The 25,626-nt window shown below is 43.1% G+C and overlaps 1 protein-coding gene across 1 annotated transcript in view; it reads right to left on the reverse strand.

Moving 5' to 3' along the window:
- Nucleotides 1-244: 244 nt before the first annotated feature.
- Nucleotides 245-25,626, reverse strand: part of LOC121538298 (kelch-like protein 17) — a 30,283-nt gene continuing 4,901 nt past the window's right edge. Inside the window, exons 2-12 of the mRNA XM_041846173.1 lie at nucleotides 22,006-22,270; nucleotides 20,808-20,929; nucleotides 20,003-20,224; nucleotides 10,722-10,838; nucleotides 10,339-10,552; nucleotides 6,207-6,351; nucleotides 3,737-3,904; nucleotides 3,449-3,537; nucleotides 2,524-2,597; nucleotides 1,967-2,148; nucleotides 245-979 (exon numbers count right to left, since the gene is read on the reverse strand). Coding sequence (XP_041702107.1) covers nucleotides 751-979; nucleotides 1,967-2,148; nucleotides 2,524-2,597; nucleotides 3,449-3,537; nucleotides 3,737-3,904; nucleotides 6,207-6,351; nucleotides 10,339-10,552; nucleotides 10,722-10,838; nucleotides 20,003-20,224; nucleotides 20,808-20,929; nucleotides 22,006-22,219 — 1,776 coding nt within the window. The 5' untranslated portion in view covers nucleotides 22,220-22,270 and the 3' untranslated portion in view covers nucleotides 245-750. The remainder of the gene's footprint in view (nucleotides 980-1,966; nucleotides 2,149-2,523; nucleotides 2,598-3,448; nucleotides 3,538-3,736; nucleotides 3,905-6,206; nucleotides 6,352-10,338; nucleotides 10,553-10,721; nucleotides 10,839-20,002; nucleotides 20,225-20,807; nucleotides 20,930-22,005; nucleotides 22,271-25,626) is intronic.

A 25,626-nucleotide genomic window follows, 5' to 3' on the forward strand; every position in this document is an offset into this window, starting at 1 on the left:
AACATTGCCCGTTAATGCCACCTAGTGTGACACATACAGAAGCACTACTCATTTTTATTCCTGCCTGCCAGGACACAATGTCAGTAAACATGCATGGCAAAACCAGTCGATAGCTACATTCCTAATTTAAAATTATTAATTTATATTTATATTTATATTTATATATATATATTTATATTTATATATATATATATATATATATATATATATATATTTTTTTTTTTTATTATTATTTTTTTTTGCAAAAAAAATATTTTTGGGGAGGACAGTACACATGATACACAAAGTGACCGTCTCGGTTCAGAGACTGTGTTTCAAGCGCTGAATTGCAAAAGGATGGAAGGAGGATGGTGTTTTTTTCCAACATCTTTATCTGAGGAAAACTCTCCTGTGTTCTTCAATAGACTAGAAGCTGGTATCTTTACGGTAATACAGTGAGACTTCAGGGAAAGACCGCACAAGATCCAGCAGCACCCTCTGTGTGTTTCTCTCTCCATCTTTCACTCTTCCTCTCTCTCGCTTTTCCCATCACCTCTTCTCCCTCTAACTGTACCCTCCCACTCTCTCTCTCAAGCCCTTCTCTCCACTCTCCCTCTCGCTACCTGAATCAAGTATATGCATCCTCTCACTCCCTCCTCTTCACACAGAGCAGTTGCGTCTCTTGCTGGGGCCTGGCTGTGCAGTGGTGGCGGCAGCGACCGAGGCCGAGGCGGGGGTTGAGGCTGAGGTCAGCCAGTGCCTAGCCCCGTGTCAAAGGCTGGTGGAGGACACAGAGAGCGTGGGCGACGAGGGCGGTGGGAAGTTGAGCAGCTCTAGGACGGCCACGCCCACACTGCTGCGCCGCGTGAACATGCAGGAGGCCGCCACCCACTTGTTGCTGCGTGGGTTGTACTTCTCGATGGAGTTGAGGCTGGAGCTGCCGTCATTGCCGCCCACAGCGTACAGCCAGCCATCCATGGTCACCAGGTCGTGGGTACTCCTGCGGGAGGACAGGACAACGTGCAGACTCAGTAATAGCTCAGGCACACCACAAAGACTAAAAGCTAAAAGCAGCGGGTGGCCGCAGTGTGTTAGCAATCACCTGCTGGGTGTCAACAAACAGTGGTGATTCAACATGTAGAATTGTCGGGAAATGAACTGAAAAGTACAGCCGATGTTCTGTGGTCAGAGGCGATAGGATGGCCACCCGCTTTTTTCCTCTTGGTTCCATTGCAACAGGCAAGCTCAATCAAGTACAGTGTTTAAAATGAACTCAAATAGTATTTTAACGCAGGTCTGCTGGCCATTCAGTAATATTAATTGATCAATTAACTACTAGGCAGAAAAGAAAACCAGAAGGACTTCCCTGCCTAGCCTGTTGCTAAAGACTGAGCTCACTGCAGTGTAAATGGAGGCCTGGGGCGTATTCATTAATGCACAACGTAACAAAACGATTTGCAACGAAAGGTGAAAAAAGGTGTTTCTTATGGACAAATTAAGGCAGATCCCTCCCTGTTTCGGCCAGTTTGCTTCCATTTGGTTCCTATTGAATATGACTCTACTGAGACTAGATCAGGCTCTAGATGAATTTGAGCCATACTACTGATTACAGCAATGGTTTATTTATAGGGCCGGGAGCGTCCACTGTTGTCAGGTTTCCCTGCTCAAATCCTTTCTTATTGACGCTGTCTGTCTCCCTTTGTGTGTGTGTGTCTGTCTGTGTATGTTTGTGTGTGTGTGTGTGTGATACTAATTTAATTTTAATCTCCAAATCCTGGTCTCTGAGGCCCATTGTGTATGCAGGTTCCTCCAGAAACCCAGATAATTTGCTGAGTAAGGGCTGGAATGAAGGAATGAAAACCTAAAACCAGCCTTTATGCATTATAAAGGCATTTATGAGGAGCAAGATGGCTCTATGTATGCATTGATTATGCAGTTATAGCTAGAGGTGGTTGGTAGTAATTGTGATGCGGCTGGCGGTGCCCACCTGCGGATGTTCATGGGCGCCACACCCTCCCAGGCGTTGGTCTTGGGATTGAATCGCTCCACCGAGTTTAGGCAGCTGGTGCCGTCGTTGCCCCCGGCGACGTAGAGCATGCCCTCCAGCACGGCCACCCCGGCACTGCTGCGCCGACTCAGCATGTTGGCGATGGCCGTCCACGCATTACTCTGTTCCGACCAATCATAGAGGGTTGTTGGGAGTCACATGATCAGTTTTGAGCAACTTATCAGTGATTGTTGAGGTTGAACTCAAAACTTAGCTTCTACTTTTTGATCTGGGCAGAAGTTCAGCTTTATGGTCCGGTTTTAACCAGATTAAGCCTACTCATGGACTTTAAATATAGCCTGGTGGAACCAGCCTGATCACTACGTTCACCATTCTATTTAACAGAATGGTGAACGCAGCAATCAAGTTCGTTCCACCAGGCTACTGAAAATCATGCTCAGTTGAGATTCTTCTATAGGCTTAATCTGGGTCCAGGAAACTGGCCCTATGTCTTAATGTGCATATTGTAGAGATCTGTCCGTTTGTTTGTTTATTACCTGTGGTTCATATTTCTCCACTGTTGCTAGGTGTGAGGAGCTGTCATATCCTCCTACTGCATACAGACTGCCATCTAGAGAGAGAGAGAGAGAGAGAGAGAGAGAGAGAGAGAGAGAGAGAGAGAAAAAGAGAGAGAGAGGGAGGGAGCGAAAAAGAGAGAGCAAAAGAAAGAGAGAGTGAGTGCCGTGACAATAAGCTCAAAACGCTACATTTCAGCTCGCAAAAATAAAAAATGTTTGATGAGGCCCATATTTACTAGGAAGCGGGTAGTAGGCCAGGGATGGGCAAATTTGATGGGGGTGGGGGCCACAAAAAATTGGAACTCATCATGAGGGGCCGCAGTGGCTCATGGATCTGTGTACCGGCATCCACACCCAAGTATGCAGTCGGAGCCGGCCCTAGCCTTTTGGGGCCCCTAAGCAAAATTTAGTTGGGGCCCTCCCCACCTTGTGAGCAAAACATTTTAGCAGTCCCCTTGACAGCAAAGATACGTTTTAGAGTTAATTTCCTGCAATTCTACTCATTTTGCCGGAGACAAATGTTTTTAATATGATATATTTTGATCAATGGGGGGCCCTGGTAGGTAATTCGACCATGATTACTACAAGTTTAGCAGAAAGTTTAGATAGCTAGCAAAAATGTTAGCCGGAATTGGCTAATTGAATGACTGTCAGTTACTGACATAACAAGAGAAGAACTGCTGATGCACAACCAAAATTTGAAATTGCACCATGTATAATCCATTATTCTAACTCTCAACAGTAAATTGAGACCCCGACTGAGTTCCCCCAAAAAAATATCAGCGGGCCTACAAAAGGGGGTGGCCCACCAGTTGCCCATCCTTGCTCTAGGCTAACATACAGTAAGTATATCCTTTCTCAATAGGTGACATCATCACACAAGAGGTGGACAACACTTGCTCACCTAGAGTAGCCACACGGACGTATCTCCTTCGGGTGCTCATGGCAGAGATGGAGGTCCAGGTACTGGTGAGAGGGTCGTACCGCTCTGCACTGTTGGGGTGGAGGGGGGCATTCATTATATACATTTATGGAGTACAAACGTCATGTCATCTCAGTATTTGCATCCGTGACAGTCAAAATCTGTTGTGACAAAGCCCTATGGACTATAGTCAAAAGTAGTGCAGCATGCAGGGTGCCATTTTGGACACAAGGCTTATAATTATTATTATCTATATATTTCTTTATGTACCTGTTGAGACAGGAAGCTCCGTCGTAACCACCGGCGGCGTACAGTAGGCCGTGCAACACTGCCACGCCCAGACAGCTCCGCCGTGTCCCCATGGAAACCTCAGGTTGCCAGGAGTTGGTGACAGGGTCGTAGGACTCCACGGTGGCCAAATCAGAGGTGCCGTCATACCTGAGGGAGACAGAGTATATCAGAGAGAGAAGTGTATCTAGGCCAGGGATGGGCAACTGGCGGCCGGCGGATCAGTTGGGGTCTCAACTTACTGTTGAGAGTTAGAATAATAGACTACACAAGGTGCAATTTCGAAATTTGGCTGTGCATCAGCGTCACTCAATTAGCCCATGTCAGCAAAAAACATGATTTTGTTAGTCTACCGATCTAAACTTGTAGTAAGCATGGTCAAATTACCAACCAGGGTGGGGCCCATTGATCATCAGTTATCATATTAAAAATGGCTGACATTTGCCTCCACCCTATGGCAAAATGTGTAGAATTGCAGGAGATTAGCTGTAAAACTGCAGATTTTTCTCTCCGACCCATGGCAAATTGAGTAGAATTGCATGAAATTTGTTATAAAATTGCTAAATAACTTTCTCTTCGCTATCACGAAGGGGGGGGGGGATACGCAGACCCATGATGAGTTTAAATTTTAAATTTTAGTCATTTAGCAGACGCTCTTATGCAGAGCGACATACAGTTAGTTCTGTTTTTTGGTGGACCCACCCCCATCAAAGTTGCCCATCCCTGATCTAGGCCAACCACCCTGCCGCTAGGGTCTGGGCACATATTCACAAAGGGTCTCAGAATAGGAGTGCTGATCTAGGATCAGTTTTTCTTTTTCGTCATATTGAATAAGACGGGGGAGACCTGCTCCTAGATCAGCACTCCTAGTCTGAGACCCTTTGTGAATAAGGGCCCTAGTTCCTCTTCAGGTTTCTTACTTTAATCTCATCTCAAAAGGAGGCTTTATTTGTTAAGCAAGTCTTCACAAATGTATTTTGTTAACAGTTAAATACAAGAAACGTTCTTTAAATAAAATAAATTAATCATCTGTTTATCTATTTGACAGGGTATGTCATCTACCTCATTTCCATCAGTAGCACCTGGATAAAACTTTGACATTCCAGACAGTGATAGTAGTGCATCAGATACTACTTTGTTCTATCTTTCTCTTGATTTACAAAGACAAACGTATCTGTTTTGTTTCCCTCTCGGGTAGAGAAGACGTGCCTTGGCTTCAAAAGTCAGAATTTGCATAATTACACTTGAGGGGACTGCTAATGTTAGTCTGCCAACAGTTTCCTCCTACCACAGTTAACTGTTTATCTTATTATACAAATGCCAATAATCCAACATGTTTTCTTGAATGAGAAATTGGATTACAAAATACTGTATCTCACCATATCCTAGTTTCTCTTTCAGACATATTGTAAACTTGGTAACACTTTACTTGACACCCAGCGTCATAACACATTATGACACGGTCATAACCATGTCATAACAGCTAACATAATCTATAATATGGTCATAACACTGCCATGACACATATTTAGACCTGTTGTGACATATATTGCGTTATTTTATGGCCTTTTATGAAACCTACATAAGTGTCAAAGCTCACAAAACCTACCACACAAGGCAAAACATTATATCACACCATAAACATACTGTTTAAACATAGGCTACTGTATGTTATATAAAAAAAATGTAAATTGACCATGTTAAATTATCATTGTGATTGCACACACATTGATGTCAGACAATCACCTACCCCAATGCTCTGTTGCTGATAACTGGGATGAATGCAGGAGCAGATTTCAGGAGAAGGACGAGACACCTTCTTTTTGACTGATGACTGATATAAGGGCATGTACGTGATAGGCCTATCTGGCTTATATGATTATGATGCTCATAACGCTTCTTGACAGTGTCATAAAGTGTATTTTCTTAGTCCAAGTAAAGTGACACAGGATGGTCATAAAGCTTCATGACAGTGTCATAAAGTGTATTTTCTACAAGATATTTAAAATATGATGAAAAAAACATGACTGTAAATAATTCAATACAACAAAAACAAAGGATTTAAGAGAAACTTTCAAACCGAAAACAAACTTCTTGGCAGGAAAGAACTAATTTGAATAAATGTTGACACTTATGTAGGTGTCATAATCAGCCATAAAATAACACGATATATGTCACAATAGGTGGAAATATATGGGTCATGACAGTGTTATGACCATATGACAGGTTATGAAAAGTTATGTCGGCTGCTATGACATGGTTATGACCGTGTCATAACGTGTTACGACACTGGGTGTCAAGTAAACTGTTACCATAAACTTAAACTGCGCTAGCTAGCATAATTAACACTAGTGTAATCTTCCAGTGTTGAGGACATTGGTTATGGCTTCGAGAATACCCAAATCCAGACCATCTGGAGGTCAAAGGATGGTCTGATGAGGTCATTTATTACCCTCCCACCGCGTACAGCTTGTTGCCAATGGCCGCCACGCCCACCCGTGCCCGCCGAGTGGACATGGATGCCACCATGTGCCAGCGGTCAGTCCGGGTGTCGTAGGCCTCGCAGTCGCCGTGGATAGCAAACAGACTGCCGCCACCTGGGCAAAACACACAGACAACAACAACGTCATCTAAATATCTGAAGCGGTCATTCAAATACACTATATATACAAAAGTATGTGGTCACCCCTTCAATTTAGTGGATTTGGCTATTTCAGCCGCACCCATTGTGGACAGGTGTATAAAATCGAGCAAACAGTGATGCAATCTCCATAGACAAACATTGGTAGTAGAATGGCCTTACTGAAAAGCTCAGTGACTTTTAACGTGGCACCGTCATAGGATGCCACCTTCCAACAAGTCAGTTCGTCAAACTTTTGCCCTGCTAGAGCTGCCCAGGTCAACTGTAAGTGCTGTTATTGTGAATTGGAAACGTCTAGAAGCAACAACGTACAGAAGCCGCGAAGTGGTAGGCCACACAAGCTCACAGAACGGGACCGCCGAGTGCTGAAGCGTGTAGCGTGTAAACATTGTCTGTCCTCGGTTGCAACACTCACTACCGAGTTCCAAACTGCCTCTGGAAGCAAAGTCAGCACAAGAACTGTTCGTCAGGAGCTTCATGAAATGGGTTTCCATGGCAGAGCAGCCGCACACAAGCCTAAGATCACCATGCGCAATGCCAAGCGTCGGCTGGAGTGGTGTAAAGCTCGCCGCCATTGGACTCTGGAGCAGTGGAAACGTGTTCTCTGGAGTGATAAATCACGCGTCACCATCCGGCATTCCGACGGACGAATCTGGGTTTGGCGGAAGCCAGGAGAACACTTCCTGCCCCAATGCATAGTGCCAACTGTAAAGTTTGGTGGAGGAGGAATAATGGTCTGGGGATGTTTTTCATGGGGAAGGCCCTTTCCTGTTTCTGCATGACAATGCCCCAGTGCACAAAGCGAGGTCCATACAGAAATGGTTTATCAAGATCAGTGTGGAAGAACTTGACTGGCCTGCACTGACCCTAACCTCAACCCCATCGAACACCTTTGGGATGAATTGGAATGCCAACTGCGAGCCAGGCCTAATTGCCCAACATCAGTGCCCGACCTCACAAATGCTATTGTGGCTGAATGGAAGCAAGTCCCTGCAGTAATGTTCCAACATCTAGTGGAAAACCTTCCCAGAAGAGTGGAGGCTGTTATAGCAGTAAAGGGGGGACCAACTCCATTTTAATGCCCATGCTTTTGGAATGAGATGTTTAACGAGCAGGTGTCCACATACTTTTGGTCATGTAGTGTATCTATAGATATATGGGTATTAAAACACAGTGGGCAACATTTTACTTTTTACAGGTGCAATGCCCTAAAAAATACACAAATATTTCTAGACATGGTAAGCGCCAATCTTCTTTTGAATAATTGCTGCATCCAATCTACTTCAAATGTAATGTTTGAAAATGTAATGTTTTATGTATCTGTGAACAAGTTAGCTTTTAACCATGGGCCAAATTCAGGATCCCTATTTTCCTAATGGCGGTCTACAGTTTCAGTAATTTAAGAATGTGTATTTGTTGGGTTTGTATTATAAACACATTACAGTATGTATGTATGTATGTATGTATGTATGTATGTATGTATGTATGTATGTATGTATGTATGTATGTATGTATGTATGCATGTATGTATATACAGTACCAGTCAAAAGTTTGGACACACCTACTCATTCCAGGGTTTTTCTTTATTTTTTACTATTTTCTACATTGTAGAATAAGCCTGTACATAATAAAAATATTCCAAAACATGCATCCTGTTTGCAATAAGGCACTAAAGTAAAACTGCAAAAAATGTGGCAAAGAAATTAACTTCATGTCCTGAATACAAAGCGTTATGTTACGTTTGGGGCAAATCCAACACAACATATCACCGAGTACAACTATTCATATTTTCAAGCATGGTGGTGGCTGCATCATGTTATGGGTATGCTTATCATCACTAGTTAATTTAAGAAAATAACACTAATAAAGCTAAGCAAAGGCAAAATCCTTGAGACAAATTCACCTATCAGCAGGACAATAACCTAAAACACAAGGCCCAGATATACACTGGAATTGCTTACCAAGATGACATTGAATGTTCCTGAGTGGCCTAGTTACAGTTTTGACTTAAATCTGCTTGAAAATCTATGGCAAGACTTAAATGGCTGTCTAGCAATGTTCAACAACCAACTTGACAGACCTTGAAGAATTTAAAAATAATAATGTGCAAATATTGTACAATCCAGGTGTGCAAAGCTCTTAGAGACTTACCCAGAAAGACTCACAGCTGTCATCTCTGCCAAAGGCGATTCTAACATGTATTGACTCAGGGGTGTGAATACTGATGTAAATGTGATATTTCTGTAATTCATTTTCAATAAAATTGGAATAAGTCAAGGGGTATGAATATTTTCTGAAGGCACTGTATGTATGTATGTATGTATGTATGTATGTATGTATGTATGTATGTATGTATGTATGTATGTATGAATAGTGCTATGAAAAAGTATTTGCCCCCTTTCTAATTGTCTCTACTTTTGCATATTTGTGATACTGAATGTTATCAGATCTTCAACCAAAACCTAATATTAGATAAAGGGAACATAAGTGAACAAATAACACAACAATTACATATTTATTTCATAAACAAAGTTATGCAACACCCAATTCCCCTGTGTGAAAAAGTAATTGCCCCCTTACACTCAATAACTGGTTGTGCCACCTTTAGCTGCAATGACTCCAACCAAATGCTTCCTGTAGTTGTTGATCAGTCTCTCACGTCGCTGTGGAGGAATTTTGGCCCACTCTTCCATGTAGAACTGCTTTAACTCAGTGACGTGTGGGTTTTCAAGCATGAACTGCTCGTTTCAAGTCCTGCCACAACATCTAAATTGGGATTAGGTCTGGACTTTGACTAGGCCATTCCAAAACTTTTTAGCAATTTTCATGTAGACTTGATTGTGTGTTTTGGATTATTGTCTTGCTGCATGACCCAGCTGCACTTCAGCTTCAGCTCACAGACGGATGGTCTGACATTCTCCTGTAGAATTCTCTGATACAGAGCAGAATTCATGGTTCCTTCTATTAAGGCAAGTCGTCCAGTGTTTTGTTTTCGCCAGGCATAATGGGACCCATCTCGTCCAAAAGGTTGACTCAAGTTTGCCAAAAAGCACCTGGATGATCATCAAGACTCTTGGAAGAACGTTCTATGGACAGATGATTCAAAAGTATACTTTTTTGGACGACATGGTTCCAGTAATGCCTGGCGAAAACCAAACTCTGCATTCCACAGTAAGAACATCATACCAAAGGTCAAGCATGGTGGGGGTGGTGGTGTGATGGTTTGGGGATGCTTTGCTGCCTCAGGACCTGGACGACTTGCCTTAATAGAAGGAACCATGAATTCTGCTCTGTATCAGAGAATTCTACAGGAGAATGTCAGACCATCCGTCTGTGAGCTGAAGCTGGAGCGCAGCTGGGTCATGCAGCAAGACAATGATCCAAAACACACAATCAAGTCTACATGAAAATTGCTAAAAAGCAACAAATTTGAAGTTTTGGAATGGCCTAGTCAAAGTCCAGACCTGATCCCAATTGAGATGTTGTGGCAGGTCTTGAAACGAGCAGTTCATGCTTGAAAACCCACACGTCACTGAGTTAAAGCAGTTCTGCATGGAAGAGTGGGCCAAAATTCCTCCACAGCGACGTGAGAGACTGATCAACAACTACAGGAAGCATTTGGTTGGAGTCATTGCAGCTAAAGGTGGCACAACCAGTTATTGAGTGTAAGGGGGCAATTACTTTTTCACACAGGGGAATTGGGTGTTGCATAACTTTGTTTATGAAATAAATATGTAATTGTTGTGTTATTTGTTCACTTATGTTCCCTTTATCTAATATTAGGTTTTGGTTGAAGATCTGATAACATTCAGTATCACAAATATGCAAAAGTAGAGAAAGTTAGAAAGTGGGCAAATACTTTTTCATAGCACTTTATGTGTATGTGTGTGTGTGTCTCTGTGTGTGTATGTACCCTGGTGGGTAACCTCGGGGGCACACTGACCGACGGCAAAGAGCACGGGGCTGGCGCCCTCGCAGCGGCGCGGCCGGGTGCGGCTGTTACTCAGCACACCCCTCTGCTCGGGCATAAGATGGTACTTGAGGGCCTCGATGAGCAGGTCCTTGCACTCAGAGTGGTGGCGCACCAGCAGCTCCGTGTCCACATTGCTCATAAGGAAATCCCTCCGCAGCAGGGGCAGACGCACGCACTTCATCAGCTAGAGTGGGGAGGGGAGAGGGGGCAGACGCTTTTATCCAAAGCGACTTACACTACTGCGTGTATACATCCTCGTATGGGTGGCCTCAGCAGGAATGAAATCCACAATCCTGATGTTGTAAGTGCCATGCTCCACCAATTTAGCCACACAGGTGCACGTCTAATCTTACCCAGGGAACGTGCTGCCTGCGCCCATCTATGTCATGTTTGACCCAGCTCAGCACGGCCCGGTATACCTCCTCTTCTGACGGTACGTTCAGGTTGTCACTGGAGATCAGATCCAATACCTTAACAGAAAGAGGGGGAGAGGGGGAGAGGGAGAGGGAGAGGGAGAGGGAGAGGGAGAGGGAGAGGGAGAGGGAGAGGGAGAGGGAGAGGGAGAGGGAGAGGGAGAGGGGAGGGAGGGAGAGGGAGAGGGAGAGGGAGAGGGAGAGGGAGAGAGAGAGAGAGAGAGAGAGAGAGAGAGAGAGAGAGAGAGAGAGAGAGAGAGAGAGAGAGAGAGAGAGACACTCATCACGTGGGATGGGCCACAACAGTTAGCACGACACAAAAAGAAAACATTAACTCATTCACCTTGGCATGTTAATTTTGGAAGGACTTGAAAAAGGTCAGTGTGGTGTACGCTTAAGTGGGTGTGTGTGCGCATGCTGCAGAGAGGCTAGCACTGTTCCCAGAGTGGGGTTGGGCTGGGCCGTAGTGGCCAGCTGCTGCTGAGATCAGTGGAATAGCAGCAGCCTCAGAGGAAGAGCATCAGCTAATCCACAGGAACTACAAAGATACACAGCACAGTCCAGTCAAGCACAACACAGTACAGCATAGCACAAAATGAACAGCCTCTGCTCCTCTAGTACTATTATTACCCTGCCCTGTATCCCCCTCAACATAACACATAGGCTACTGCAGCATATACAGACACAGTGCGTGTGTGTGTGCATCTGTCTGACATGTAAAGTGTACCTGTCACAAGTGTGTGAGAGAGCTAGCAAGAGACAGTATCTATATAACAAATGTATGTGTACATCAGCCATGATGACACTGTGTAGTAGAATATGACCATGAGGTCCAGTCAAAACTCCAGTTCCCAGTCCCCTCGTCTAAAAGGAGGAAATCACAAGTTTCACAGCTCTGTGAGCTCAAAGATGCTCAGAGCAGTTGGTTAATAAATCCTACCCTGCTGCAGAGCTGTGACGGGCAGAAGAGAAAGACAAGAGAGAGAGGCAACAAAAATAAAGAGATAGAGAGAGGAGAAATCAAAGGGAAAGAAAAGGGAGAGCAGCACCATAGCTGGCTGCCCGCAGCTCTGTTTCAGACGTCACCTAGCCATTTTACTCTTGGTTAATGGACTGTGCCCAATACATTTCATTATGGCGCGGGTCTGAGACTTGACAGTCTGGGAGAGATATTGATTGATTGAATTGACCATTTATTTGACCATTTTCAAAATACATACAGTACTAGTCAAAGGTTTGGACATACCTACTCATTCCAGGGTTTTTCTTCATTTTTACTATTTCCTACATTGTAGAATAATAGTGAAGACATCAAAACTATGAAATAACACATGGAATCATGCAGTAACCAAAAAAGTGTTAAACAAATCAAAATATATTTTATATTTGAGATTCTTCAAAGTAGCCACCCTTTGCCTTGATGACAGCTTTGCACACGCTTCGCATTCTCTCAACCAGCTTCATGAGGTAGTCACCTGGAATGCATTTCAATTAACAGGTGTGCCTTGTTAAAAGTTAATTTGTGGAATTTCTTTCCTTCTTAATGCGTTTGAGCCAATCAGTTGTGTTGTGACAAGGTAGGGGTGGTATACAGAAGATAGCCCTATTTGGTAAAAGACCAAGTCCATATTAGAACAGCTCAAATAAGCAATGAGAAACGACAGTCCATCATTACTTTAAGACATGAAGGTCAGTCAATATGGAACATTTCAAGAACTTTGAAAGTTTCTTCAAGTGCAGTCGTAAAAACCATCAAGCGCTATGATGAAACTGGCTCTCATGAGGACCGCCACAGGAAAGGAAGACCCAGAGTTACCTCTACTGTAGAGGATACGTTCATTAGAGTTACCAGTCTCAGAAATCGCAGCCCAAATGCTTCACAGAGTTCAAGTAACAGACACATCTCAACATCAACTGTTCAGAGGAGACTGCATGAATCAGGCCTTCATGGTCGAATTGCTGCAAATAATCCACTATTTAAAGGACACCAATAATAAGAACAGACTTGCTTGGGCCAAGAAACACAAGCAGTGGACATTAGACTGGTGGAACTCTGTCCTTTGGTCTGATGAGTCCAAATTTGAGATTTTTGGTTCCAACTGCCGTGTCTTTGTGAGACGCAGAGTAGATGAACGGATGATCTCTGCATGTGTGGTTCCCACCGTGAAGCATGGAGGAGGAGGTGTGATGGTGTGGGGGTGCTTTGCTGGTGACACTGTCAGTGATTTATTTAGAATTCAAGGCACACTTAACTAGCATGGATACCACAGCATTCTGCAGCGATACGCCATCCCATCTGGTTTTGCGTTTAATGGGACTATAATTTATTTTTCAACAGGACAATGACCCAACACACCTCCAGGCTGTGTAAGGGCTATTTGACCAATAAGGAGAGTGATGGAGTGCTGCATTAGATGACCTGGCCTCCACAATCACCCAACCTCAACCAATTGAGATGGTTTGGGATGAGTTGGACCGCAGAGTGAAGGAAAAGCAGCCAACAAGTGCTCAGCATATGTGGGAACTCCTTCAAGACTGTTGGACAAGCATTCCAGGTGAAGCTGGTTGAGAGAATGCCAAGTGTGTGAAAAGCTGTCATCAAGGCAAAGGGTGGCTATTTGAAGAATCTCAAATATAAAATATACAGTGGGGGAAAAAGTATTTAGTCAGCCACCAATTGTGCAAGTTCTCCCACTTAAAAAGATGAGAGAGGCCTGTAATTTTCATCATAGGTACACGTCAACTATGACAGACAAATTGAGGGGAAAAAATCCAGAAAATCACATTGTAGGATTTTTAATGAATTTATTTGCAAATTATGGTGGAAAATAAGTATTTGGTCACCTACAAACAAGCAAGATTTCTGGCTCTCACAGACCTGTAACTTCTTCTTTAAGAGGCTCCTCTGTCCTCCACTCGTTACCTGTATTAATGGCACCTGTTTGAACTTGTTATCAGTATAAAAGACACCTGTCCACAACCTCAAACAGTCACACTCCAAACTCCACTATGGCCAAGACCAAAGAGCTGTCAAAGGACACCAGAAACAAAATTGTAGACCTGCACCAGGCTGGGAAGACTGAATCTGCAATAGGTAAGCAGCTTGGTTTGAAGAAATTAACTGTGGGAGCAATTATTAGGAAATGGAGGACATACAAGACCACTGATAATCTCCCTCGATCTGGGGCTCCACGCAAGATCTCACCCCGTGGGGTCAAAATGATCACAAGAACGGTGAGCAAAAATCCCAGAACCACACAGGGGGACCTAGTGAATGACCTGCAGAGAGCTGGGACCAAAGTAACAAAGCCTACCATCAGTAACACACTACGCCGCCAGGGACTCAAATCCTGCAGTGCCAGACGTGTCCCCCTGCTTAAGCCAGTACATGTCCAGGCCCGTCTGAAGTTTGCTAGAGTGCATTTGGATGATCCAGAAGAGGATTGGGAGAATGTCATATGGTCAGATGAAACCAAAATAGAACTTTCTGGTAAAAACTTAACTCGTCGTGTTTGGAGGACAAAGAATGCTGAGTTGCATCCAAAGAACACCATACCTACTGTGAAGCATGGGGGTGGAAACATCATGCTTTGGGGCTGTTTTTCTGCAAAGGGACCAGGACGACTGATCCGTGTAAAGGAAAGAATGAATGGGGCCATGTATCGTGAGATTTTGAGTGAAAACCTCCTTCCATTAGCAAGGGCATTGAAGATGAAACGTGGCTGGGTCTTTCAGCATGACAGTGATCCCAAACACACCGCCCGGGCAACGAAGGAGTGGCTTCGTAAGAAGCATTTCAAGGTCCTGGAGTGGCCTAGCCAGTCTCCAGATCTCAACCCCATAGAAAATCTTTGGAGGGAGTTGAAAGTCCGTGTTGCCCAGCGACAGCCCCAAAACATCACTGCTCTAGAGGAGATCTGCATGGAGGAATGGGCCAAAATACCAGCAACAGTGTGTGAAAACCTTGTGAAGACTTACAGAAAACGTTTGACCTGTGTCATTGCCAACAAAGGGTATATAACAAAGTATTGAGAAACTTGTGTTATTGACCAAATACTTATTTTCCACCATAATTTGCAAATAAATTCATTAAAAATCCTACAATGTGATTTTCTGGATTTATTTTTCTCATTTTGTTTGTCATAGTTGATGTGTACCTATGATGAAAATTATAGGCCTCTCTCATCTTTTTAAGTGGGAGAACTTGCACAATTGGTGGCTGACTAAATACTTTTTTTCCCCACTGTATAAAATATATTTTGATTTGTTTAACACTTTTTTGGTTACTACATGATTCCATATGTGTTATTTCATAGTTTTGATGTCTTCACTATTATTCTAAAATGTAGAAAATAGTAAAAATAAAGAAAAACCTGGGAATGAGTAGGTGTGTCCAAACTTTTGACTGGTACTTTACATAAGGGCGCTCCAGCCAGTGAAGCCTCCAGATACAATCTAAGACAATCATCAAGGATAACACAATAAAGCTTAACAGCTTATTTCCATTGTGGTCCTTTTGAAGGGGGGAGGGGGAATGCAACAAGATTAGGTGCCAATTGTAATGGCAACAGACAATGACAGACAAAATTGTTGTTTGTTTTATAACATGAGATAATTAGTACAATTCCCTTTCCTAATAAACAACTTTGGACAGGTACATATCCCTTGTCTCACATACCCTTAATATATAAAACAATCAATACCTAATATATACAAGACAATCACAATATGATAAACAAGGCACCAAAAGGCAGACCATATGCTATCCGGGGCATTTCCTTCTCAGCCACGTACTATAATCTTACGACTCAATTTTGAGACATGCTACTATTTAGCAATTTTTTCAGTGGGAACTTGAAATCACCTGTGGAGGTTATACGTTTCAAATTCTTCGAAAGACTATTCCAAAGAATGGCAGCGGAGTATAAAAAAGTTTATTTCCCCATACCACTTTTAAATCTAAAAAAGGTACAACGTCAGTTTCACTCCTTCTAGTGGAATAGTTATGGTTATCCCTTCCTAAGTTAAAGTAGTTACATAGGTACCTGGGGACCATACTGTGGACAATCTTATGTACAAGACTATTTAATCTGAGAGACTCTCTCCTCCACTTTGAGCCATCTAAGGCTTTCAAAGTGGGAATAGTCAAGATGCGTAAGTGCTGGAGGTTTAAGAATAATCCTGACTAACCTACTACCACCTTAAAATCTGGGGATTTCCTCAGTTTCAGTTTGGACCAGAACAAGATGGATTCTGTTTTTCCAAGGTGAAGTGACAGCTTACTGTCATGTTGCCATTTACTGACATTCAGAAGTTCAGCACTGAGGGCTTTCTCAACCACCTTTTTGTCTTTGTGGGACACCAGCAGCGCAGAATCATCTGCATATAGGAAAAGGTCACATGTACAGGCAGATTTCAGATCATTTATCTACAATAGAAAGGAAAGTGGACCCAGCACACTCCCTTGGGGTACCCCGCAGTTCAAGATTTTGGATTTAGACAGGGTCCCATCCACATCCACCATTTGTTTTCTTCCTTGCAGGTAAGAGCTAACCCATTTTACTGCTAAGTTGTTAAAGCCCATGGCTCTTAGCTTGATTAACAAAATCTCATGATCCACTGTATCAAACGCCTTTTGGAGATCTAACATAACCATACCACAAAATGTCCCTCTGTCTACTTCCTTCCTTATGTGGTCAGTTAGATATAGTAGGCAAGTGTCGGTGGAATGGGATTTCCTAAAGCCAGATTGGAGCTCATAGAATAGGTTATGTAAGGAAATATAACTGTCAATCTGCTCAAACATAATATTTTCCATGACCTTCGATAAAACACACAGGATTGAGACAGGCCGATAGTTTCCATGATCTAACTTATTCCCTTTTTATATAAAGGAATTACCCTTGCAAGTTTTAGTTCACTGGGAAAACACCCTAGTTCAATAGACAGATTTACAATGTGAGTTACACAGGGGGTGATAATTACCGCAGCATCCCTTAGAAATCTAGCAGGAATGTTGTCAAGGCCAGTTGCTTTGGAATGGTCAAGTTCTTTCAGCTTCTTTAGCACAGTTGACTCAGACACCTTTTCAAATGAAAATGCTGTGTTTACACTCATGGAGGGGATCCACCCCTGTAGTGTTCTGGTCAGGAAGAAAAACATTTTATAGCCCCCGCCTAACAGCTGTTAGAATTTTGGGGGGGATATGGATGAAAATACCCTCAAATTAAAGCTGACAGTCTGCACTTTAACCTCATAGTCATTGTATCATTTCAAATCCAAAGTGCTGGATTACAAAGCCAAAACAACAATAAATGTGTCACTGTCCCAATACCTTTGGAGCTCACTGTATGTGATCGTATACAAATGTAAACAAGGTTTGAAAATATCATGTTTTAGTCAAATGTTATACAGTATCTGTTTGGGCTTCTTGCGGTCAATTTGCAGTCTACAAATTATTTATAATTATGTTCCGGCCCCCTGATCATCTATTCAATTAAAAAATAAATACATTAAAAAATCGTCCCGCGGCTGAATCTAGTTGATAATCGCTGGCCTAACCTGTCATGTCTCCGACCCAATCTCTTTAAACTTCTTTTCACTAATAACACACCTAGGTACAGTGAGGGGAAAAAAGTATTTGATCCCCTGCTGATTTTGTACGTTTGCCCACTGACAAAGACATGATCAGTCTATAATTTTAATGGTAGGTTTATTTGAACAGTGAGAGACAGAATAACAACAAAAAAATCCAGAAAAATGCATGTCAAAAATGTTATAAATTGATTTGCATTTTAATGAGGGAAATAAGTATTTGACCCCTCTGCAAAACATGACTTAGTACTTGGTGGCAAAACCCTTGTTGGCAATCACAGCGGTCAGATGTTTCTTGTAGTTGGCCACCAGGTTTGCACACATCTCAGGAGGGATTTTGTCCCACTCCTCTTTACAGATCTTCTCCAAGTCATTAAGGTTTTGAGGCTGACGTTTGGCAACTCGAACCTTCAGCTCCCTCCACAGATTTTCTATGGGATTAAGGTCTGGAGACTGGCTAGGCCACTCCAGGACCTTAATGTGCTTCTTCTTGAGCCACTCCTTTGTTGCCTTGGCCGTGTGTTTTGGGTCATTGTCATGCTGGAATACCCATCCACTACCCATTTTCAATGCCCTGGCTGAGGGAAGGAGGTTCTCACCCAAGATTTGACGGTACATGGCCCCGTCCATCGTCCCTTTGATGCGGTGAAGTTGTCCTGTCCCCTTAGCAGAAAAACACCCCCAAAGCATAATGTTTCCACCTCCATGTTTGACGGTGGGGATGGTGTTCTTGGGGTCATAGGCAGCATTCCTCCTCCACCAAACACGGCGAGTTGAGTTGATGCCAAAGAGCTCGATTTTGGTCTCATCTGACCACAACACTTTCACCCAGTTCTCCTCTGAATCATTCAGATGTTCATTGGCAAACTTCAGACGGGCCTGTATATGTGCTTTCTTGAGCAGGGGGACCTTGCGGGCGCTGCAGGATTTCAGTCCTTCACGGTGTAGTGTGTTATCAATTGTTTTCTTGGTGACTATGGTCCCAGCTGCCTTGAGATCATTGACAAGATCCTCCCGTGTAGTTCTGGGCTGATTCCTCACCGTTCTCATGATCATTGCAACTCCACGAGGTGAGATCTTGCATGGAGCCCCAGGCCGAGGGAGATTGACAGTTATTTTGTGTTTCTTCCATTTGCGAATAATCGCACCAACTGTTGTCACCTTCTCACCAAGCTGCTTGGCGATGGTCTTGTAGCCCATTCCAGCCTTGTGTAAGTCTACAATCTTGTCCCTGACATCCTTGGAGAGCTCTTTGGTCTTGGCCATGGTGGAGAGTTTGGAATCTGATTGATTGATTGCTTCTGTGGACAGGTGTCTTTTATACAGGTAACAAACTGGGATTAGGAGCACTCCCTTTAAGAGTGTGCTCCTAATCTCAGCTCGTTACCTGTATAAAAGACACCTGGGAGACAGAAATCTTTCTGATTGAGAGGGGGTCAAATACTTATTTCCCTCATTAATATGCAAATCAATTTATAACATTTTTTACATGCGTTATTTTGGATTTTTTTGTTGTTATTCTGTCTCTCACTGTTCAAATAAACCTACCATTAAAATTATAGACTGATCATGTCTTTGTCAGTGGGCAAACGTACAAAATCAGCAGGGGATCAAATACTTTTTTCCCTCACTGTATGCCTCTAAGACCAACTCAGACCCTAACACAGACTATTGACTCCAACACCTCAAATCTGCCCAAAGGATTACTGGAGCGTTCACTTCTTTCCACATGATGCTAGTTTGCTAACTGTCCCATTCAATCTAATGGTCTCCTGGCATCTTGTAACAACACATACACCATGGCTGTGTGCAAGGCTGAATACATTGCAGACGCATGCCAGATCTCACAACACCTAACTAGCTAACCACATCACATGATATAGCAATGAGATGCCCGACTGTGCAGTCGATGACATGACAAGCAACGATTGGAAGCAAGTAATGTCTGCAATGTAGTCGGCCTGGAACGTGCCCATCTTTGGCAGTGCTCTGCCTAATTACCATTTCGAGGGTATGACCCTCAACAGGGCTGTCATAGGACAAGTCCAGACAATGAATAAGTGACTGCTATGCTGAGTTGATGTGACAGAAAACTATGATGAGTAAAACTACAAGAGACACTGATTGACAAGGAGCTGAGGATGTCTTTGTCTAGTGAGTGTTGAAAAGGCACTACGCACTTGTCTTTGCTGCTTGCTCTTTGAAGGCCCTAGAGCCGGTTGAGGAAAGGTTAGAACACGACCAGATGTGCTCCTCCTTTTGCCGGAAAAGGGGTGAGAGAGAGTGTCAGAGAGGGAGAGTCGGAGAGGGAGGAGACTAATGATAAGCTAACCTATCTCAGTGTGCATCTGACCTTGTTTGTCTGTCAATTTACCATTTAAAATACCAACTACCAGAGAAGTGGACAGCACTCACCAGTGTTATTTTCCTAGTGTGTCTACAGCTTGCAGTCTCCCAACATCAGCACGCAAGTCAAAGTGCACCAAAAGTGCCCTGATAGCTTTCAACAATTCCAATGCAACTCATTAGCTAAAGGAGATCCCAATGCTGCCACTAAATGCCACATCAAGTTGTTCTGTGAGGAAACGCATATAACATGCTATTTCAGTACTCTTTCTGGCCCCTACCTGCTTTAGCGGCAGCAGCATGAACTCCTCAGTCTTGGACACCTCCACAAAGTGCTGCAGGACGTACTTGTGCGCAGACTTGAGCAGGTCGCTGCAGGAGTGCGTGTCGGCAAAGCTGCGGATGCCCAGGCAGTTGGAAGGGTCCAGCTGGCTGAGGAGGAACTTACAGCAGGCATCCCTCACCCCGTTGAGCTGCAGCAGGCTGGCCGCTGGGAGCAATGTCTGGAAGTCGAATTGGATGGAGTGATATAGGACATGATGTAGAATGTGGCAGAATGATATGGGATGGGATGTGAGGAATGGTATAGGATGGTACAGTACAGGGTCGGAGACAATAGGTTTATGGTGTGATGGGAAAGGATGGGATTTGACAGTATATAAAATGGTTAGGAACATAAATACTTTTACGAAGTCATGTAAGTATCAGTATCTTATTGTGGAATACTTGAAAGGTTTTGAAGGGCAATTACTTAGCTCCAAATGACTTCAGAGGTAAGTAGACAAAGCTATTACAACAAGAGTCAAATACATCTTAAACACTGACAGATTTCGTGCCTTCCACAAACTTCTGAGTAACTCTCATGTTAACCCTTTGCTAGGTACACCAGTGGTCAGAGAAAATGATATGCTTCAAAAAAGTGTTCAAGACTAACATTTAGAATAATGATGGTACATTAGGGCTGCGTCACAAATGGTGGCTTTCCCTACATACTACTTTTCACCAGAGTACTATGCAATGCACATAAGTAATGCACTCTATAGGGAATAGGGTGTTATTTTAGATGCAGTAGTCTTTTCTCCCTACCTGCACGTTGCCCTCCCCCACCACGATTTCTGCCGTGTAGGCATACTGAACCAGCTGTTCCAACGCCTGGGGGTCAATGTCATGCAGGGTCACGTGGGTCTGGCGACTCTCCGACATCTCATCTGTATGACCAGAGGCAGACAACAGAGTTTTCCACTTAATAAAGTCTGCAGTACATGTGCCTGTGTGGACAATCCAATACAACACTCATATCTACATTTAACTGAAAGAAATAAGTGTGTGTGTGTGTGTGTTTAATGTGGTATACTCTATTGTCACATACAGTATATCTCACATAGACCACTTCGATTTCCCATAATACACAAATTCTTATAGAGCAGTCACTGCATAGCACTATGACATTTTCTATAATTTGTAGCAGTCTGTGTGATCAATTGTTTTGACTGTCAGACAATCTTTGTGTAATTCCGATTCCTAGATCTATGCAGCGCTTGCACTAAGCCAAACACTGGTGAAGAAGCATGATTACAGCAGCATGGAAGGGAGTTCAATTGTGCCAACAAGTAGAAAGAGCCATCACACACGCACAAGCACGCCAGCATTTTGGTTATATTGATTAGATTGTCGGCTATATCAGCAGATTTGAATAGGCCTAGGTTTAAAGCATGGTCAGTTGAAAAGAAGCCTAGTGGGAAGTCTTAAAGCCTCTCTCTCCAGGGACATACCCTCACAAAGCTCTAGTCTGAGCTGCAGGAAGGAGGAGGAAAACTGGGACACACACCTCACCTGGTGACCTATGACCCCAACAGGAAAGAGAACGCACACAGACAACAGGGAGGAGGAAGGAAATGGTCACTGGTGAGGAAGTAAGAGCAAACAAATGAGGTGTTGCTCACAAGGTGAGATGCCACTCACACATTGAGAGAAATGTAGCACAGTTCAATGCACAGTTCATTCAAGCATCAACCAAGAATCACCACAAACATGTCACACACCACTTTGTTCATGGTTCTAATAATTTAAACACATCCAATTCATTTATATTCCGTAGCAATGGAGAATCGTGCAATCTTCAATAGTGTAATGAGGCGTGGAAGAGAGACAGGTAGGGTAAAGAGAGGGAGACGGTGACTCAAAGGGGGTGACTAACACTAGTGGTGAACACTTGTGAGGGCGTGGAGGAACCGAAGAGCAGTGTCAGTAGCAGGGAGCGCGAACTCCGCAGAGGGATATTTACTTGTAAACATGGCATGGAAGTAGGGACTGCAGGAGGCCAGCACCACCTTGTGCGCCTTGATCTCCTTGTTGGAGACATGCAGCACGATGTCGCAGAGCAGGCCGCGCTGGCGCATCCTGTTCATGGACACGAACGAGTCGTGGTAGTGACGCTTGGAGTTGTGCGAGATGCTGTGGCCGTCACGGTTCAGCAGCTGCATGCCCCCTTCCATCATGGTGCCGTGCTCAGCAGCAGCCGGCTCCTGCCTGGGCCTCACTCTTGGCGACTGCAACACACAAGAAGAGCCATTTTGGTTTATTCCATACAAATACAACACAATTAAATTGACCCCAATTTGATAAAATAATAATTTACCCAGGGGGTAATTGTATCTAACTGTGTCATCTGAAAAGTGTTAGTGTTGTCACGATACCAGAATTTTGACTTCGATACCGGTACCAGGTTTAATATCACAATCACGATACTCTATACCAAAATTATACCACGGCAACAAAAAAAGGCTTATTAGTCAATTGTTTGGCATCTTCAGTATCATTATATTAGATTTTCTTTACGTCAACATTTTTCAGAGACAGCCACGTATGCATTAATGTATCAATTATACAATCAATTTGACTTTGTTTTTCCCAATCTAACAACATAATGGTAATTATTTATTTGAATGGTAAATCTCTATAGATGAGAATGGCGCTGCAATGGATAGCTGCCGTTTTACAGGCTCCTGACCAATTCTGCTATTTTGTGAGTTTTTTTTGCCCTGATCTTAACTTTTTCTGTACCGACATCTTTTCTTATGACCGAAAAGAGCTTCTGGACATCAGAACAGCAGATTTGTATGAAGATTTCTACTTCAACAAGTCGCTGATGCAGGATAAACTGCTCACCCCGGACAAGGCCCTAATCCCTGAGACTCGGAAAAGGAAGATATTGCGTAAGAGAGGCCGATGTGCGGGCACCCTGACGAAACTACGTTGGTGAGTAAATAAACCGCCTCTTCCCTCCGTTCTATTGGCAAAATAACAATCACTGGAGAACTGTATTATCCTATGTTTCTCAGAGTCGTGGCTGAACAAGGACATGGATAATATACATCTAGTTGGTTTTCTAAGCATCAGCAGGACAGAACGGCAGCCTCGGGTAAACTCAAGGGGGAGGTGTGTCTCTTTGTTAACAACAGCTGGTGCGCAATCTCTAATATTAAGGAAGTCTTGAGGTTCTGCTCACCTGAGTTAGAATACCTCATGATAAGCTGTAGACCATACTATTTACCAAGAGAGTTTTCATCTATATTTTTCGTAGATGTCCATTTACCACCACAAACCGATGCTGGCACTAAGACCGCACTCAACGAGCTGTATAGGGCCATAAGCAAACAATAAAATGATCATCCAGAGGAGGCTCTCCTAGTGGCTGGTGATTTGAATGCAGATACATTTTAATCAGTTTTACCTCATTTCTACCAGCATGTAACCTGTGCAACTACAGGCGACAAAACTTTGTTTACGAAGCATGTGACAAATAAAATGTGCGCTCTCTCTAACCAGTAATGACATCAAGGCAAGAGGGGGGTGGCCCGTTGGAGCACAGTCAATTCGCTGAGGCAATAGATCATCTTTGGGAGAGATGTGAGAGAGACCAAATAAGTGAATGAATAAAGTATTTCGTGACAATTAGCTTTGAAATCAGCATATTTTGCGTTATGGTTTGCACATTATCACAAACATAGTACTAGGGTAGTGAATTGATGTTAGCTTTAGCTGTCAGCTAAGAGGGAAAGTTAGCCTACAATAGCTGGAAGCTACCGGTATCTTCATGCATTGTAAGGTCTTCTCGCCTGTATGGACATTGTTTTGCTGAGCAAGAGGACAAATACATTAGAGTGTCTAGTTTGAGAAACAGACGCGTCACAGATCCTCAACTGGCAGCTTCATTAAATAGTAACCGCAAAACACCAGTCTCAATGTCAACAGTGAAGCGGCGACTCCGAGATGCTGACCTTCTAGGCAAAGTTGCAAAGAAAAAGCCATATCTCAGACTGCCCATCTTAATCTTTTCTTTTTATTGGCCAGTCTGAGATATGGCTTTTTCTTTGCAACTCTGCCTAGATGGTCAGCATCCCGGAGTCGCCTCTTCACTGTTGACGTTGAGACTGGTGTTTTGCGGGTACTATTTAATGAAGCTGCCAGTTGAGGATCTGTGAGGCGTCTGTTTCTCAAACTAGACACTCTAATGTATTTGTCCTCTTGCTCAGATGTGGTCCTCTGTAGCTCTTGGTCCTCTGTAGCTCAATTGGTAGAGCATGGCGCTTGTAACGCCAGGGTAGTGGGTTCGATCCCCGGGACCACCCATACGTAAAAATGTATGCACACGACTGTAAGTCGCTTTGGATAAAAGCGTCTGCTAAATGGCATATTATTATTATTATTATTATTATTATTATTATTATTATTATTATTATTATTATTATTATTATTATTATGTGCACCGGGGCCTTCCACTCCTCTTTCTATTCTGGTTAGAGCCAGTTTGCGCTGTTCTGTGAAGGGAGTAGTACACAGCGTTGTACGAGATCTTCAGTTTCTTGGCAATTTCTCGCATGGAATAGCCTTCATTTCTCAGAACAAGAATAGACTGATGAGTTTCAGAAGAAAGTTATTTGTTTCTGGCCATTTTGAGCCTGTAATCAAACCCACAATTGCTGATGCTCCAGATATTCAACTAGTCTCAAGAAGGCCAGTTTTATTGCTTATTTAAAATCAGCACAACAATTTTCAGCTGTTCTAACATAATTGCAAAAGGGTTTTCTAATAATCAATTAGCCTTTTAAAATGATAAACTTGGATAAGCAAACACAACGTGCCATTGGAACACAGGACTGATGGTTGTTGATAATGAGCCTCTGTACGCCTATAGATTTTCCATTAAAAATCTGCCGTTTCCAGCTACAATAGCCATTTACAATATTAACAATGTCTACACTGTATTTCTGATCAATTTGATGTTATTTTAATGGACAAAGAAAATACTTTGCTTTCGAAAACAAGGACATTTCTAAGTGACCCCAAGCTTTTGAACGGTAGTGTATGTGATTATGTATTGTACCAGAATTAGCTCATCGCCAGCTGCAGCCTTTCGAAGGGTGTGTGAGGTAAAGAAGCACGCACACAACATTTTCCTTTGGACTCTCTCATCCGGTGAATTCTCACGTTAAGAGTTATCACGTAACATCAGAATGTTGTATAAGCATCTAGACACCCTATACTGTATCTTACTAATTGTGTTCAAATTAATATTTAAATTCCTGTCAACTGTATGTTACGCCACCACCAGTGGCTAAAAGGTGCCATTTCTACCAAATGTCGCATATTTGATCATGGCCCACCGTAGGAAAACACCACTTCAGCAAATGGGATTATGCTATTATATTATTATAGCCTAGGCCCTATAGCGTGAATATAGGCTACCTTTGACAGTGCTGCAAAGGGTCCATATGGCCCACATTAGCTACAAGACTGCTGCGACTCAGTAGTATCTTTTGGGACCATCCTGGAAGTAAATCAAATTAAGCTTTATTAATATAGCACATTTCAGACATGAATGCAACACAATGCACTTCACATG

Source organism: Coregonus clupeaformis, chromosome 24 (genome assembly GCF_020615455.1).
Source record: "Coregonus clupeaformis isolate EN_2021a chromosome 24, ASM2061545v1, whole genome shotgun sequence".
NCBI classification, from domain to species: Eukaryota; Metazoa; Chordata; class Actinopteri; order Salmoniformes; family Salmonidae; genus Coregonus; species Coregonus clupeaformis.